At 43.4% G+C, this 15,670-nt stretch overlaps 1 protein-coding gene across 3 annotated transcripts in view; it reads right to left on the bottom strand.

Moving 5' to 3' along the window:
* Positions 1 to 15,378, bottom strand: part of IDO2 (indoleamine 2,3-dioxygenase 2) — a 44,726-nt gene extending 29,348 nt beyond the window's left edge. For all 3 annotated transcript variants that reach the window (XM_069485003.1, XM_069485005.1, XM_069485004.1), the window contains exons 1-2: positions 15,166 to 15,378; positions 4,947 to 5,042 (exon numbers count right to left, since the gene is read on the bottom strand). In XM_069485003.1, the coding sequence (XP_069341104.1) occupies positions 4,947 to 5,042; positions 15,166 to 15,264 (195 nt within the window). In that variant the 5' untranslated portion in view covers positions 15,265 to 15,378. The remainder of the gene's footprint in view (positions 1 to 4,946; positions 5,043 to 15,165) is intronic.
* Between the last annotated feature and the right edge of the window lie 292 nt (positions 15,379 to 15,670).

Genomic DNA, 15,670 nt, shown 5'->3' with positions numbered 1-15,670 from the left:
GGGCCTGGTTCACGGTGCTCCAAAACAATTACAGTAGTAACATCAAAGATCACTGATCACAGATCACCCTAACAGATATAGCAATAAAGAAAAAGTTCAGAATATTGTGAGAATTACCAGATGTGACACAGAGACACGAAGTGAGCACATGCAGTTGGACGAATGATGCTGACAACCCTGCTTGGTGTAGGCTCGCACACACCTCCAGTTTGTCAACAGTGTAGCATCTGCGAAGCGCAGTGGAGTGAGAGGCAAGCCTGTGCGGAAAGCAGCCTCAGGAATGTCCCCCGGTGCCCATGGAACTCCAGTTTACCAACTAGAGTCCAGCAATCATATCGCGTTCCTTTTCCTTTAGCCTTTACAGATTCCAGTCAAAACAGTGTTTTCCAAAGTTACGTAGGTCACCTCCATGTCCCCACTCCCAGCACTCTTCACTGAGGTTACCAGTAGTCCAGTTAGATACATTCGTCACAGTCCCCATTCCATCCTGAGATCCCCCAACATTCTGTTTCACTTTTTAAAAATGTACATACGTGAAAGTCCCTTCTTTGTGACAGACAGTTCTGTGGGTGTTACAATGTGTAGTGACCTAGCCTATGGCACCAGAGTGCCACATAGAACAGTTCCCTCAGCCTACAAATTCCCCTGGGGAGGCCCCTTTGCACTTGGCTACTTCCTCCTCCCTCACCTCCGGCAATCGCTGACCTGTTTTCCTCCCTGACAGTTTTGCCTTTTCCAGAACATCACATGAATGGCATTATAGAATGTGTAGCCTCTTGGGTCTGGCGTCTTTCATTTAGCTAAATGTAGTTAAGCTTTATCCATGTCGTTGCACAAATCAGTAGCTCATTTTTATCACGTGACGGCATCCCACTGTTTTAGGATGGCTGTAACTCCGTTTAGTGTATTCGTGCCCCTGTTGAGAGGTATCTTGGTTGCTTCAAGGTGTTTTTTTGTGTGTGATTGTGAATAAAACTTGTTATTCATACACTGATATTTTTTCTATGGACATAACTTTTCAATTTACTTTAATAAATATTTGTCTGTATTTAATGTTATAAGAAACTATTAAACTGGCTGTACTATTTTGCATTCCCATCAGCAATGAATGAAAGTCCCTATTGCTACACATTCTTTCCTGCATTTGGTATAGCCAGATGTTTTTTAATTTTAGCTATTCAAATAGGTATTAATTTCTTTTCTTTCTTTCTCCTTCCTTCCTTCCCTCCTTTCTTTCTTTCTTTCTTTCTTTCTTTCTTTCCTTCCTTCCTTCCTTCCTTCCTTCCTTCTTTCTTTTTTTTTCTTGGAGACAGAGTCTCCTTCTATTGCCAGGGCTAGAGTGCAATGGTGTCATCATAGCTCAGCATCGTAGCACGATCATCATCACCTCAAACTCCTGGGCTCAAGCGATCCTCCTGCCTCAGCCTCCCAAGTAGCTGGGACTACAGGCATGCGCCACCACACTGGGCTTATTTTTCTATTTTTGGTAGAGACGGGGTCTCGCTCTTGCTCAGGCTGGTCTCAAACTCCTGAGCTTAAGCAACCCTCCAGCCTCATCCTCCCAGAGTGCTAGGATTACAGGTGTGAGCCACTGTGCCCAGTCTAAATTTTCTTTTAATATTTAGTTTTCTAGATAAATAGTCCTACGTTGTTACTCTTTAAGTAAACTCCTTTTCATTCTTATTATTTCCTAAGAATTTGCAGAATTTCCTTCTATGCTAGAAAATGTGAAACTTCACTGTGGTATTTACATGTATCCCTCACCCTCACCCCCCACATTGTCTTTCCAATGTAAAAACTCAAATATTTCTTAGGATCTGAAAATTTTTGTTCTGATATGTTTGACATTTTGCTTTTCTTCCACCCATAGTAATCTGCTTGTGGGACCTCCATTATATGAAATTCACACCACCTATATTTCTCTTTTTTACATATTTTAATTTTTCTGATGGTTTGGATTCTTTGATTTTTGCTTTATGCTTTATGGAATTTCTCAAGGGAGTCCCTAAATCACTTTTCTTAAACAATCAATGTTTTATGGAATGTATTAGGTTTATATTGAGATTTTTTGTGTAGTTGAATTTTTTTTTTTGCTTTCTAATAACTCCTTTTACATATCAGCCTTCACTTAATTTATGAAGGCAACAATATACTGTATACACTAATTAGAATTTTTAAAGCATTGGTCTCATCTTTGGTTACTCATTGGTTTGTCCATTCAAATTCATGAATGGAGGTCAGTTTTATTAGAATTAGTGGCTACTATGGCTTTTCTTATTGTTTTTCCAGAATGCTGCTGAATTTGTTCTTGTATAGCTCCTTTTGAACACGTCCTCCTGGGAAATGTAAGTAATCGGTCTAAGCGAATGATCGATGCAGACAGGTATGTTGAGGCTTTCTCAGAGCCAGTGGTAGGCTGGGTGTCCTGAAAGATCACAGCTGTAAACTCACCTGCTGTGAATTGTCTGTACCAAGTAAAGAACCCCAGAGGACAAACGTCTTGGGCTATAGCTCCATGTGTGGTTCTAGAAACGATTACATTTATTCCTTACAAACAATTTCTAACTGATTTGGTCTCAGCCTTTGGTGGTGAAGTCTAAAAAGTGATTTTACCTCGTTAGATATTTTATAAGTAATCAGAAGTAGGGATAGAGGCCGAGAGTGTTCAGTGAGTTTCCTAGGGCTTCCGTAACAGATTACCACGAAGTAGGTGATAAAAGCAAGAGAAATTCATTCTCTCACAGTGGTGGAAGGTATCAGCAGGGCCGATTTCTTCTGGAGCCTGCCAGAGAATGCATCATGTGTTCTCCTAGCTTCAGGCGGTTGCTTGCAGCCCTCGGTGTACCTCGGCTTGCCCCTGCGTCACTGTAGCTCTGCCTCCGTCTCCACGTGGTGTTTCCCCTGTGTGTCTGTGTCTCTGTGTCCAAATTTCCCTCCTCTTAGAAGGACACCAGTTATATTGGATTTAGGGTGTGCTCTAATTTAGTAACAGTATGACCTCATCTTAAATTGATCTGCAAAGACCCTATTTCCAAATAAGTTCATTTCCACAAGTTCTGCATGTCCATAACTTCTAGGGAGACACTATTGAACCCACTACAAATGTTAAGGGGTTGATTTCAGTGCTGTGCTATGAGGAGACCCAATTTAAAAAGTCCTTCCTTGGTGGGGCACAGTGGCTCACGCCTGTAATCCTAGCACTCTGGGAGGCCGAGCCAGGAGAATCGCTTGAGCTCAGGAGTTCAAGACCAGCCTGAGCAAGAGCGAGACCCCATCTCTACTAAAAATAGAAAGAAATTAGCCAAACAACTAAAAATAGAAAAAATTAGCGGGGCATGGTGGTATGTGCCTGTAGTCCCAGTTACTCGGGAGGCTGAGGCAGGAGGATCGCTTGAGCCCAGGAGTTTGAGGTTGCTGTGAGCTAGGCTGATGCCACGGCACTCTAGCCCGGGCAACAGAGAGAGACTCTGTCCCCTCCCCCCAAAAAAAGTCCTTCCTTGCAATTATGACAGTTTCATCAAATAAAGCCTGGTCCAAAGGATTGCATAGTTCACAAATTGAATTCTAGCCTTCCCTCCTGCCAACTGTCCCAAACTCCCCATTCTTTCTCTCCTCTGCTATTCTTAGATGGGGAAGGAGGACTTGTCAGTGTCGCCTTTTCCTTTGGTTAAGTGCTTGGCATGAGTACTATAAACTTATTTGCGGATCTAATGCACAATTTTCTTAATATAGTCCAAAAATCCCTAAAGTTTTTATTCTATCATGGGTACTTTCCTCTGTTTTCCTGCTTCTATGGATTTTTTTTCTTCTTTTTGTATTTATTTGGTCGTGTCAATAAAACTTTTTATGCAACAGGTAAAGAGATTACTAGGTTTAGTTTGCCATCTTCACAGACATTAAAGACAGTCTCTTATTCATCTTTTACAGGGTTCTTATCTTGTGCATATTTTTAAACAAATTTGTTCTTACAGACATTAAGTATGACTATGTCAGCAAAGGAGAATTTTAGAGGGTGAAAAACCCTTCTTGCACCTCTGAAATCATGGGGTGCTCCAAACTGATGAGAGAGACCGACGCAGGTAAGAGCAGGGGGAGTCGTGAACATATGTTCCTGCTGCTGTGGGGCAAGAACTGTGCAAGGGCCACCTCAGAGGTCGTCTCGTCCTCGCAACAGTACCACGAGTCCAGAATTTCTCTTGTTTTATAAATAAGGAAGGGTAATTACAGGATTATGTAACTTTCTGAAGGTTACATAGCTATTGTACTAAGTAATAAAACCAAGATTGAAATCCAGGTCTTTCTGAATCGAAATCTGTGTTTTTCCTATACACCTTTTTATTATTCCTTGAGGGGGTAATGTCAGTTTTTCTGGAACCAGAAGTTTCACTATTCCTTACACATGTTTGAGAAAAATCGCTTCTCTTATCGTATAATGTTCATCATATATATAAGTATATGGAAATACATATGTGGTATTTCCAGACTCATCAGTTATCCTTGTAGGACTCATGGCCAGTCCTGACTTTGTAACCTGAACTCTCTGATTCAGCTGTCCTACGACTCATGACAAGCAGGGGAGACCCACTCAGAGGCAATGCCATGGAATGTGGAATGAGGACCCCAAGAATTTCCACGTCTGCCCTTCCCAGGGTAAAAATTCTCCATTAGCTTATTTGCAATTACCACTCAGATTCCTCCTTAAACAAACATTTGGTGGTTGGTTAATATGTGCCGGGCATGTACTGCCCCGGCTCTGGAAACCTCAGGCAAATACGTGTATCGTAACAGCAAGGGGTCAATCCGTTCATCAGGAAGGCCGAGACAGCTCTGCTGGCGAGCTCAGTGGCCATGATTACTTTCCCAGTTCAACTGACCCACTTCCACAAGGCTAAGAGAGAAAAGAATGGTGAGAAAGGGGCAAAGAGAAGAAGAAGAAAAGGATATACCTTGTTCACATGAGCTCGAAGCTGGTGACTCTCGATCAAGTGAGGAAGTTTGTTGGCAATTTCCATCCAAGGACTGTAATGATCTGGAAGTTCTTTCTGCAGTTAAAATAGAAACATGTCCACATTTTAGGCCTCTCTGGGAGGTGGTTTCGGATAACAACTGCTTTCAGATTTCAGTCTTCAGGAGAGCCCAAGTCAATTCAGTTTAGCGGCATTTGAGGATTCACTATATGCTAGGTCCTGTGCTTGGTGCTGCAGAATTACAGGTGATGAAAACAGTTTTTGTCTTTAGGGAGTGTGTTGGGGTGAAGAGAAGGCTTCCCCCTTCCTTTCGGAAGGTTTGCTGAAAAATCAACTCACGCTGAGGCAGATTAATGAGAGAAAAGGCATACGAAATTTATCGTTACCACGCAGGCAGGGAGAATCACAGCGATCGGCTGGTATCCCAGTGAGACCCAGATACCTACCTCACCTTGTTTCAGAGGAGAGGGAGGAGATGGGGAGTATGGATAATTCTGTTGAGAGGTGATAAATGATTACTACTGAGAGTAAGAATGAATGGATACTTGGGAGAGTGAATGGAGGGGGGAGTAGAAATTGACTTATAAATGATTTTCTTTAGAAGTTCAATGAACCTGAGAGACAGGCGTTATCTTGGAAAAGGGTCAGGCCCTTCTGATGACCTGCTTGGTCTTCTTTCCTGCAATAAGTCGGGAGCATATGGGGAAGGGAAGAGAAGACAACTGTTCTTGCGGGTCCCTCTGGTCTTTGTGGAGACGAGAGAAACCCCCTTCCAAGGCCTGTTGCTCTCTAAGGGCTACAAAGTAAAGTAAAAGCCCGAGCCCCCCTTGCTGACTGAATGGAGCCCCCCTTGGCCAAGGGAACCCCAGAAAAACTTTAAAACTGAGTTTCTGACCATGAAGGGAAGGGAGGTCAGACACATCTTGTTGTACCACACCCTTCTGTGTTAATAGTTCAGATACAGCATTTGACCAGCATTAATGTTAAAACAGAGATCAAAACAGATTTCTTGAGACAGTAAGATACACATTCCACGTACTGATTTATGATTCTACCTGCAATTCCTGTCTCCCTAAAATGTATAAAACCAAACTGTAACCCAGCAGCCTCTAGACCACTTAGGCAGGACTTCTTGAGCATGGCTCCCCCGGCCACGGTCACACATGATCTACTGAGAATAAATGTCCTTAAATCATTTTCCAGAGTTGAGGGTTTTTCCATTAACAAGACTCTTTATACCAAGGAGTCATATTTTAGGGTGAAATTTCCTGCACTCGTTCAAGCTCATGGTCCAACAAGGGAGAAAGAAATGTAGTCAGCTGTACGTCTGACTCCCAGCGTAGTATAGTATGATTAATTACTGATGGGTATGTATGTTTAAGAACTTGCAAAGAACAGGAAGTGGTTAATTCTGTCAGCTGTTAGGGGGAATTAACGGGAATTATTCATAGAAATATGACAATTGAGGCCGGGTGCGGTGGCTCACGCCTGTAATCCTAGCACTCTGGGAGGCCGAGGTGGGCAAATCGTTTGAGCTCAGGAGTTCGAGACCAGCCTGAGCAAGAGCAAGACCCCCATCTCTACTAAAAAAAATAGAAAGAAATTATATGGACAACTAAAAATATATACAGGAAAAGCCGGGCATGGTGGCACATGCCTGTAGTCCCAGCTACTCGGGAGGCTGAGGCAGGAGGATCGCTTGAGCTCAGGAGGTTGAGGTTGCTGTGAGTTAGGCTGACGCCACGGCACTCACTCTAGCCCGGGCAACAGAGCAAGACTCTGTCTCAAAAAAAAAAAGAAAAGACAAGAAAAAGAAAAGAAATATGACAATTGAGCCTAGTTTTGGAGTCCAAATGTGACTTTTTGGGGTGGAAATCTGAAGAAGGGAAGGCAGCAAATGCAGAGGGGACAGTGGGTGAACAGACGTGTGCGTCTCAGGACTGCACGTGTCCCAGTGATGCCAGAACACAAAGCTCCAGAGAAGGGATGATGGACGACCAGGGGTAGAAGTGAGATCAGATGTGCTCTGTGTAGAATATATGAGTTTTCCCTTCACGGAAGTTGGTGCCATGGTTTGATCTGAATTTTAGGAAGATAATTTTGTTTGCGAGATTTTAGGATATAAAGTCAGATTAGAAAGCCTTTGAAATACTTACTGTTCAAGGGCTAAACTCAGGCAATGACAGTGAATTTAAAAAGTTGAAGTCATGTATTCAAGATACACTTGAGAAATAAAATTGAAATGACATGATGATTAAATGTAGGAGGTGGGAGTTTAAGGCAAGAAAATCCCAAGCCCCGGTAGCATTCTTTGTGTGTCCATTCTGGGCCCCTGGTCTAGCCAAATAGAACACAGTCTGAATTTTAGTGAATTTTTAAGGGAACCAGCCACTCTTACTGGTTTACACATTGTCTGTGATTGATCTTGCATTACAGCAGTAGAGTTAGGTAGTTGTGACAGAAACCATAGGGTATCCTATGGTATTCAAAGCTTAAAGTGCTTACTATTTGGCCCTTCAGAAACAGTTCGCCAATCCTTGATCCGTCCCGTGATCTGGGCCTCCTTTTTCAGTGAACACCCTGCACAACTAAATGTCATGTCTTTGGGTTAAGAAGAGGAAGTAAGGATGATTTCCACATTTATGAACTAGGTGATCAAATGAGTGGGTGGGAACACAAATTGCAACAGAAATGCAACCGGAAGTCAGAGAGTAGTCATAAAGACAGTGGATTTATTTTGAAATATATTGAGCTAAAAATGTCTGTGGAATCTGACGCTACAGCTGTGTACTGAGAAGTTGGACATACAGCTTAAAGTTCAGGAGAAAAGTCATATTAGAAATATACAATTGGAAAGCAAAACTGTAGTAAAATCCCTAGTTTGTGGCTAACCACAAAGGTGGCATTTGAAAGAATAAGCAAAGTGATGAGAAGAAAGCCTAGGTTAGCACAAAGGGGAACGTTCACATGGCAAATAGAACTGAATCCAGCAAAGCAGATCAAAAAGGCAGCTAGAGAAGTTCAGTCAACTGGGACAGGGTGACCCTACAGGAGTCAAGACGTCAGAGGATTTCACAGAAGTAGGGAATCATCAGCAGTTCAAATGCACTATTAGAAAGTTAAAGTAAGATTGCCCCCTTTAAAAATCAAAACTGTGAAGTCACTGATATATATTAGTTTACATATTATACATGGCATGGTATAATTTAGGTCAAGGTCGTGTAAGCAGGGTTCAAATTTTAATGTGTTCATGAAGTGAAAACACCTAGAGGCCAGGAGTTCAAGTCCAGCCTGGGCAACATAGTGAGACCCCATCTCTACAAAAAATAATATTAAGAATCAAAAAAAAAAAAAAAACACAAAAATATAGCTGCCATGCTGTAAAAAAGCTTCCCTTTCAGTACTTTCCATCATTTTTGTAATGACATTAAAGGATATTTGGGTATAAGTAAAAGCAAGACTGTCTCCTGCAAGTAGAAGGTAAGTTAGATCATGCACACAGTAAAGAAAGCAGCAGCAAAGCATCTGAAAGTGTAATGGGCATGATCCCAGAGGAACATATTAACTATTCATATGTTCTGAAATTTTTATACTAAGGGCCTTAGCCATGCTTCATTATCCAGAAAGGCAAAATTAAAAGGAATGCCTTTATTTATCAGGCAAGTGATTGTTACGTAATTTGGTGTAATCGTAACCAACCTCACTAAGACAGTGTTATGCAAGGTTGCTTTACAATTTAGCAAGCCAACAGGGCCTGGTTGGTCGTGAGAATTAGTGAAATGGCCTGGGTGAGAGACAAGAGGTGGGTGGACGGACACCGTGGCTGAACCCCAAGTCCACCTCTGTCCGTAGAATCTGGATGGATCGATTAGGCCAGAGCAACACAGAAACCAGTGGCTCCGTTTGACAACAAGATTTCCTTGCTTTCTCACACTGCCTGTCAAGGGACAGGTGGCGGCTCTGTTCTTTGTCAGTGGGGCAGCCGCTATCTGGAGCATTATTGGTTACTATGGCACAGGGGAAACAAAGAACGTAGCTTCTTTTGCTTAGTCCAAGCAGCATATTTTTTCTTAACTTGAGAGATGTCAGGAAGTGTGGCAGTCATTGCGACTGCTCTCAAATATTCTATAGCTCTCCCCGTTTGGGCACGTTGCAAATACCTGCCCACTGCAGGTAGATACAACCATGTGACTGACTTGGCCAATAAAATGTGAGCAGATGAAAATCTTTTCCTATGCTTTGGTCATTGGGTTTTTCTGTGTGTGTCTGAAACACCCATTCCTAACAGAGTAGTCAGATGAACCAATATTTCATTTACGCTTCTGGGTTTTAAATCACGCTTAGAAAGTTCTTCCCATCCTAACATCATTTCTTTTAAAGTATTTCCAGTTTCACTGTTAATGCTTAAATCTGTAATCCTTCTACATTTGTATTGTACATGTTATGAGTTAGGACATATTCATATTATCTCATTATTTCCATTTTAAAATAGAGAAGGTTTAAGTCCAGAGAGGTTAGATGACTTTCCTGAGGTTATACATCTGCTTAGTGACCAGATCAAACCTCTTCTGACTCAAAGTTCAGCGTGTTCCAAACCTCCTCAGAGTAAACACACAGAGAACGGTGGGGCTGAGAGGATGGGCATGGGGCAAGAGAATAAAAAATTGAAACAACTTTAAATGTTTTTCTTTCCCTCATTCCCAAAGTCAGAAGACCCAGACAGAAGTGAGATGGGCAGAAATAATAAAATCTTTGGCATTCCTTTCTATAAAAAAAATTCCCTGGTTTTTAAATTTTCTTTTCCTTTCTTCTTCTTCTTTTTTTTTTTTTTTTTTTTTTTTTGTATATTGTAGGGGTAAAGGGAAACTTGCCCTTTTCCCTGAAGTTTGCTGAAAAATCAACTCACAATTAAGGCAGATTAATAAGAGAAAGGTTTATTTGCCATGTGCATGGGGAGAATCACAGAGTGATTGCTCAATATCCCAGTGAGGTTCAGACGGTTTTATACATGCCTTCCGGGGGAGGGAGGGAAACGAGGAATATGGGTAATTCTGTTCAGGGGTGACAACTGGTTGCAAGGGAGGGTGAATGGGGCAGGGGACAGATTGACTTGTAAATTAACGAGGGACAGGTATTATGTTTTAAATGATCAGGGCCAGGTCCACTTGCATTGCATTGGGCAATATATTGAGATAACAAGGGGAGGAAGGAAAGTCAATTGCCCCCTTTGATCTTTTGCTGGGTCAGTCTGATTCACGCAGATAGAGGGAAAGGCCCCTCCAGCGCTTTGTTGATCTCAGGGGCCTGCAGTTCAAAATACTCTTTATACCAAGGAGTCATATTTTGTGGTGAAATTTTCTGAGCTCCCTAGAAGTGTCACACTCTGAAATCTGAGCCGCACGTTTAGCCCCCTGGCCGTGCCATGCCGTGCACCACCTTGGGACTCTGCGAAGAGTCCCCATCAGCCAGAAGGCCCTCATCAGATGTGGCCCCTCAACCTTGGACTTCTCAGCCTTTATAACTGTTAAGAAATAAATTCCTTCTTTTTATAAATTAAAAAGAAAAAAGCTGAATCGGTAGCTGGAGAGAGAAAGATCAGGTTAGTAGTGTTGTAATAAGAGATCTGAAAATGAAGACAAGAACATAGATCAGAATGGGAACGAATAAGTAGAAAAGAACAGATTTAAGCGCATTTCCCCAGTCCCCGTGAACCAGCCTCCTATTCTCCATGAACAGGTCTTCATGGATCTGATAGGGAATATTTAACTTGTCTTTTGAGAAGTATGAATCACAGCGCCCACCCGCCCTGAGTGGTAGGCGTCTTCGCCAAGAATCACGCAAGCTCTTCCTTCTCGGGCTGTCAGGGCACCCGGGACACAGCAGTTTTCAAATACAGCAGAGGCCAGGCTGTGACGTCTCACTGCAGTGCTCCCAATGTTGTGGGGGGACAGGCGGGGACGGGCAAGGGGCAGAGCTCAGGCAGTGATATGCACCCAGCTCGCTCCTGAATTCTTTCTTGCACGAAGCCAAGGACCCATGTGGACTGAAAGTGACTCCCGGCATTGGGAGCCACTTTCCTGTGTCACAATGACAAGTGTTCTTTTAAGAGAAGACACAGACAGGAGGGGAAAAGACACAGACACAGAGAGGCCACAGGAAGGTGGAGGCAGAGAGTAGAGTGATGTTGCCACAAAGCCAAGAAACACCTGGAGCCCCCGGGAGGCGGAAAAGGCAAATAAGGAATCTTCCCAGAGCCCTGGGAGCGAGCCTGGGACTGCAGAGCCCTGACTCTTTGCCCTCCTTTTCTTCCGCCCCCAATGGTACATTGAAAATTTCTCCTTTCCTTCATTTTTGTATTGAACGCATTGACTGCCACGTGAGTTGTATTTAACTCAGGCTGGTTTTGACCCGGGGACCTCATGAAGCAAAACCCTGCAGTTGGTTCGTGAAAATCTTACCTGTTGATGTTCTTATTGTTACAATTAATACTGACAATTTGATCATAAAAACGTGGATTGCATTGCAAACAACTGACGCACAGAAACCAATAAAATACAAGAAATTAGAAAGGATCGTTTTGTTTTAATAAAACACCATGGCCTCAGGGAGAAAACTTTTTTCCTAGTGTGGCTGTCAATGTGTTAACCTACTCCCAGTCCCTTCTGGGTGCTTCTCATGCCATGACACTCTCACTCCCCAGCCGTCCCCTTCTCCCTCAACTGTGCCACCGTGGTGGTCTCTGTGCGCTCTACTCAGTCTGATTTCCAAGCACTGAGGCCAGGCAGGCTGCAGATCCTGAGCGAACCATTCCGCATGGAGCTCTGGCATCAGCATTTTGCAAAACTCCCCAAGCAGTGCAGCCCATGAACCGCCACTCCAGACAACCACGCCCTTGACATTCTGCAAGGGAACTCTTCAAATACTAGCGCTGTATCGTTTGCCAGACACGGTATCCAAACTCCAGAGCCTGACATCTGAGACCTCTCAGGTCTGCCCCTGCTGTAACCTCCTTTCCTGCCAAAGTAATTTCCTCGTGATCTTAATGTCTAAAGAGAAATTACCCCTTCTCCCCTCAACACACACGCACACACACACAAACATAAGACACATGATCTGGCAAAAGACTTTTGTGGTATGTTTATGGATATGAGTCTGTGAGGCACACATTTGCCACACTGAAACCCTGGAGCTTGGAAAGGTTTGCGCATTTATAGAAACGGTAGGATAGAATAATTGAAACCAGGTCAGATGCCTCCCTTGAAGTCTGAATGTTATTATTGTTATTATTATTTTACTAGCTTGACTGTGTTTTCTTCAGCAAGACTTTCAAGCAAATTTTCATAGTAAGAAACCAAAAGAGCATCTCTTTTGAAAGAGATGCCCCAGGACCATCTTTGAGGGCAGTTGACATGAGGGGACAGCAGCCCACTGGACACTTGTCATCACACTGACGGAAAGCAGTGCCTCTGTCCCGTGAGCAGAGGCGCTGACTGTGATTGCGCCATCTGCGGTGGCAACGCCACCATCTGCTGGGCTGGCCACCGCGGCTCTCCTTGTTTGTGCCACAGCCTGGGGGAGATTCCAGCAAATGCTACCTCTTCCCAGAAAGGAAGATAAATAACATTTTCACACAAAGGAAAGGAAAATTAAAACTGAAACAAAGAACTGTGTTTTGAGAGTTCTGGGGAATATGGCTAGAACAGAGTAGAACCAGTTTGTCAGGGACTTTTGTATATGAGCTGAGGAAGGGAAATTTTTTCTGAGGGGTCAGAATGTCATGAGAACTTGATGCTGTTATGGTTTCTCATCTGGTCCCTATGCTGGTAAAAAAGGGAACAGCCAAGAGAACTCCACAGCTGCGGCCCTGTCTGATGTGCTCCTACTTTGTGATACAATTTTTCCTCAGCTTAGCGTACATGTTTAATCTCATAAGACTAAGATGGACTGTTGGCCTTTTCTTCCTTGTGAACTACGCAGGATGGGAATATTCCTGAATCAGGTTACACAGCCAGAGTGGAGGGTTTTTTGTTTGTTTGTTTGTTTGTTTGAGAAAGGGTCTCGCTCTGTTGCCCAGGTTAGAGTGCCATGGTGTCATCACAGCTCACTGCAGCCTCCAACTCCTGGGCTCAAGCGATCCTCGTGCCTCAGCCTCCTGAGTAGCTGGGACTACAGGCACATGCCACCACACCTGGTTAATTTTTCTCTTTTTTGTAGAGACAGGGTCTCGCTCTTGCTCAGGCTGGTCTGGAACTCCTGAGCTCAAGTGATCCTCCTGCCTCAGCCTCCCACGGTGCTAGGGTTACAGGCGTGAAGAGTGGAGCTTTTAACAAGCACTGGGCTGAGACTCAGAAGAACTGCCTTCTGGTCCTTGCACGGGATTTGCCAAAATGCTTCACAGCAGTGTAGCGGAGGCGGCATCAGATCCCATCCAACAAACGTCAAAATTGGGGGTCAGGCGCTACTGATTCACTCAAAGTCACAAGAGCTAGGAAATGCAAATTAGGGCAATTGACACAGTCTGGCTTTCCCAGGACTTTCCCAGTTTAGCACTGAAAGTCTTGCATCTCAGGACTCCATTCAGTGCCTGGCAAATGGGGACATGTGGTCACCCTAGTGAAACTGTCAGAGAACACAGTCCAGTACTCTGGACCACAACCCACTCTGCACAACACTCTTCATTACTTCCACGCCCAAGTGACTTGCAGATTTGTGACGTGGCTCAAAGGCAACAGCTCTCTGCAGAGAACTTTGAAAGCAGCAAATACTTCTTATTGTCATTGGTATCTCTCCAATAACACTTAGAAGTAAATAGGCATCAGAGTAGGTATTCAATAAAAGCTCATTGAATTCTAGACCATTCTTTATTCATCATTATATGGAAAATTAGGCCGGTGGGGGAAAGGCAGGCAGTTTATTCCGTTACTGCAATGTCTGCACCATCAGCTCCTGAGACTGTTACCTGTGTGGTCTTGGTCCTTATTTAGGATGTGATAGAAAAATAGGTTAAGAGTCTTCAGTATTAGCTCTGCTTTTGCCACTAATAATGACTTTGGGCAAGTGGCCCAAATGTAAAAAGAGGGAATTGGGACCAGACGGTTTGTAAAAACTGGTAGAGTTTTAGCATTCTAGGCCTTGGACAACATTCAATGAGAAAAATGTTGAAAAGGCCCAGCTAATGAAACAGATTTGCATTTCAGATTAATCCCTAAGTAGAGTTAAGAAAGAGGTACTGTTTGTTATCAGTTCCTTCCTCTTCTCAGAGATTCTTCCCACCACCCCTGAAAGCACCCAAGATCCTTCATGTTCTCTTTTTTGCTCCCAGGAGAAAGTCAGGTTGGCTAATTTACCCCAAAATGTTAGAGGTAGTGCCCCAGAGCAGTTTATGAATAAGCTCCCTTGGAAAAATTTGCATTACAAACACATGCAATGCGAAGGATAGAATTTGTAATAGAGAAATCCCAGCTGTTCTCTGTTGGAAGACCTTGTGTCTGGTTAATACCTTACAGTGCGTAGGAGAACAGGCCTGGGAAGCCCAGTGCGGCTATTGCTGTGGCTCTTATATTTGTGCATATAATTGATCTTTATCTAAATTCAATCTTTTTCTTGATAAATACAGATTTGCTTATAATTTTCCTGGGCTAACTAACAATCTAGTAAAAGAAACTGGCACAAAAACCATTCCATTTATATCCTCTGCTGTAGCTGTCGCTTCTCTCTCTCTCTTTGTTATTTTTATTTTTGGAGACAGAGTCTCACTCTGTTGTCTGGACTAGAGTGTGGTAGAGTCAGCCTAGCTCACTGCAACCTCAAACTCCTGGGCTCAAGCCATCCTCCTGCTTCAGCCTCCCCAGTAACTGGGACTACAGGCACACACCACCACACTCTGCTAATTTTTTCTATTTTTAGTAGAGACAGGGTCTCGCTTTCACTCAGGCTGGTGTCCAACTCCTGAGCTCAAGCAATCCTCCCCCTTTGGCCTTTCAGAGTGCTAGTTTTACAGGTGAGAGCCATGGTGCCTGGCCTATCACTTCTCTTTTGTTGGTAATTATAACTCTACTTTATATGTAGCATCTTTCTCAGGCTAATAACTTGGTATTAATATTGCACCTCTCTTAATAATCACATATATTTAGAAAAAGCCACCCAAGCAGTATCTCAAGAAACTTGTTTCTGACCTGATGTGAGGCTCTGTTCTTACCAGAGGATTTGGAAGAAGAAAGCCATACTCTTCCGAAATGTGATATCTTCCTAAGGACAATGGCAGTGTCATCTTCACATTCTGTCTTGGAGGCGCCATTATTTTGTTTGCAGTATCTGCACTGAAGCTGCCACTGACCAGACAACTGCTCCGAATGGACCAAAGACCCAGCTTCAGGAAACTTCAACGCTGTACCTTTTGGTTGCAGTTGGCTGTGCAGTGCCTCGGCCAGGGGGGCGGACCTTGCCCTGAGGTTGAAGTCCAGACCGCCAGGAGCTTTCTCTGAGACCAGGCCGAGCAAACAGCAAAGACTGGCTGGGCTGGGGGGCAGGGCACGGGTGAACCCACACCTGACGGGTGCAATGCACACTATCTGGGGGATGGGCACTCTTATAACTTACTCAAATCGTGCAAAAGCAATTTATGTAACCAAAATGTTTGTGTCCCCATAGTAATCTGAAATAAATAAAGAAAAAGAAAGAAAGAAAGAAAAATAAATAAATAA

The sequence above is a fragment of the Eulemur rufifrons genome, chromosome 12, assembly GCF_041146395.1.
Source record: "Eulemur rufifrons isolate Redbay chromosome 12, OSU_ERuf_1, whole genome shotgun sequence".
NCBI lineage: Eukaryota > Metazoa > Chordata > Mammalia > Primates > Lemuridae > Eulemur > Eulemur rufifrons.
The sequence above is the reverse complement of the archived record's forward strand: the minus strand, read 5'-3'. Positions and strand labels throughout refer to the sequence as shown.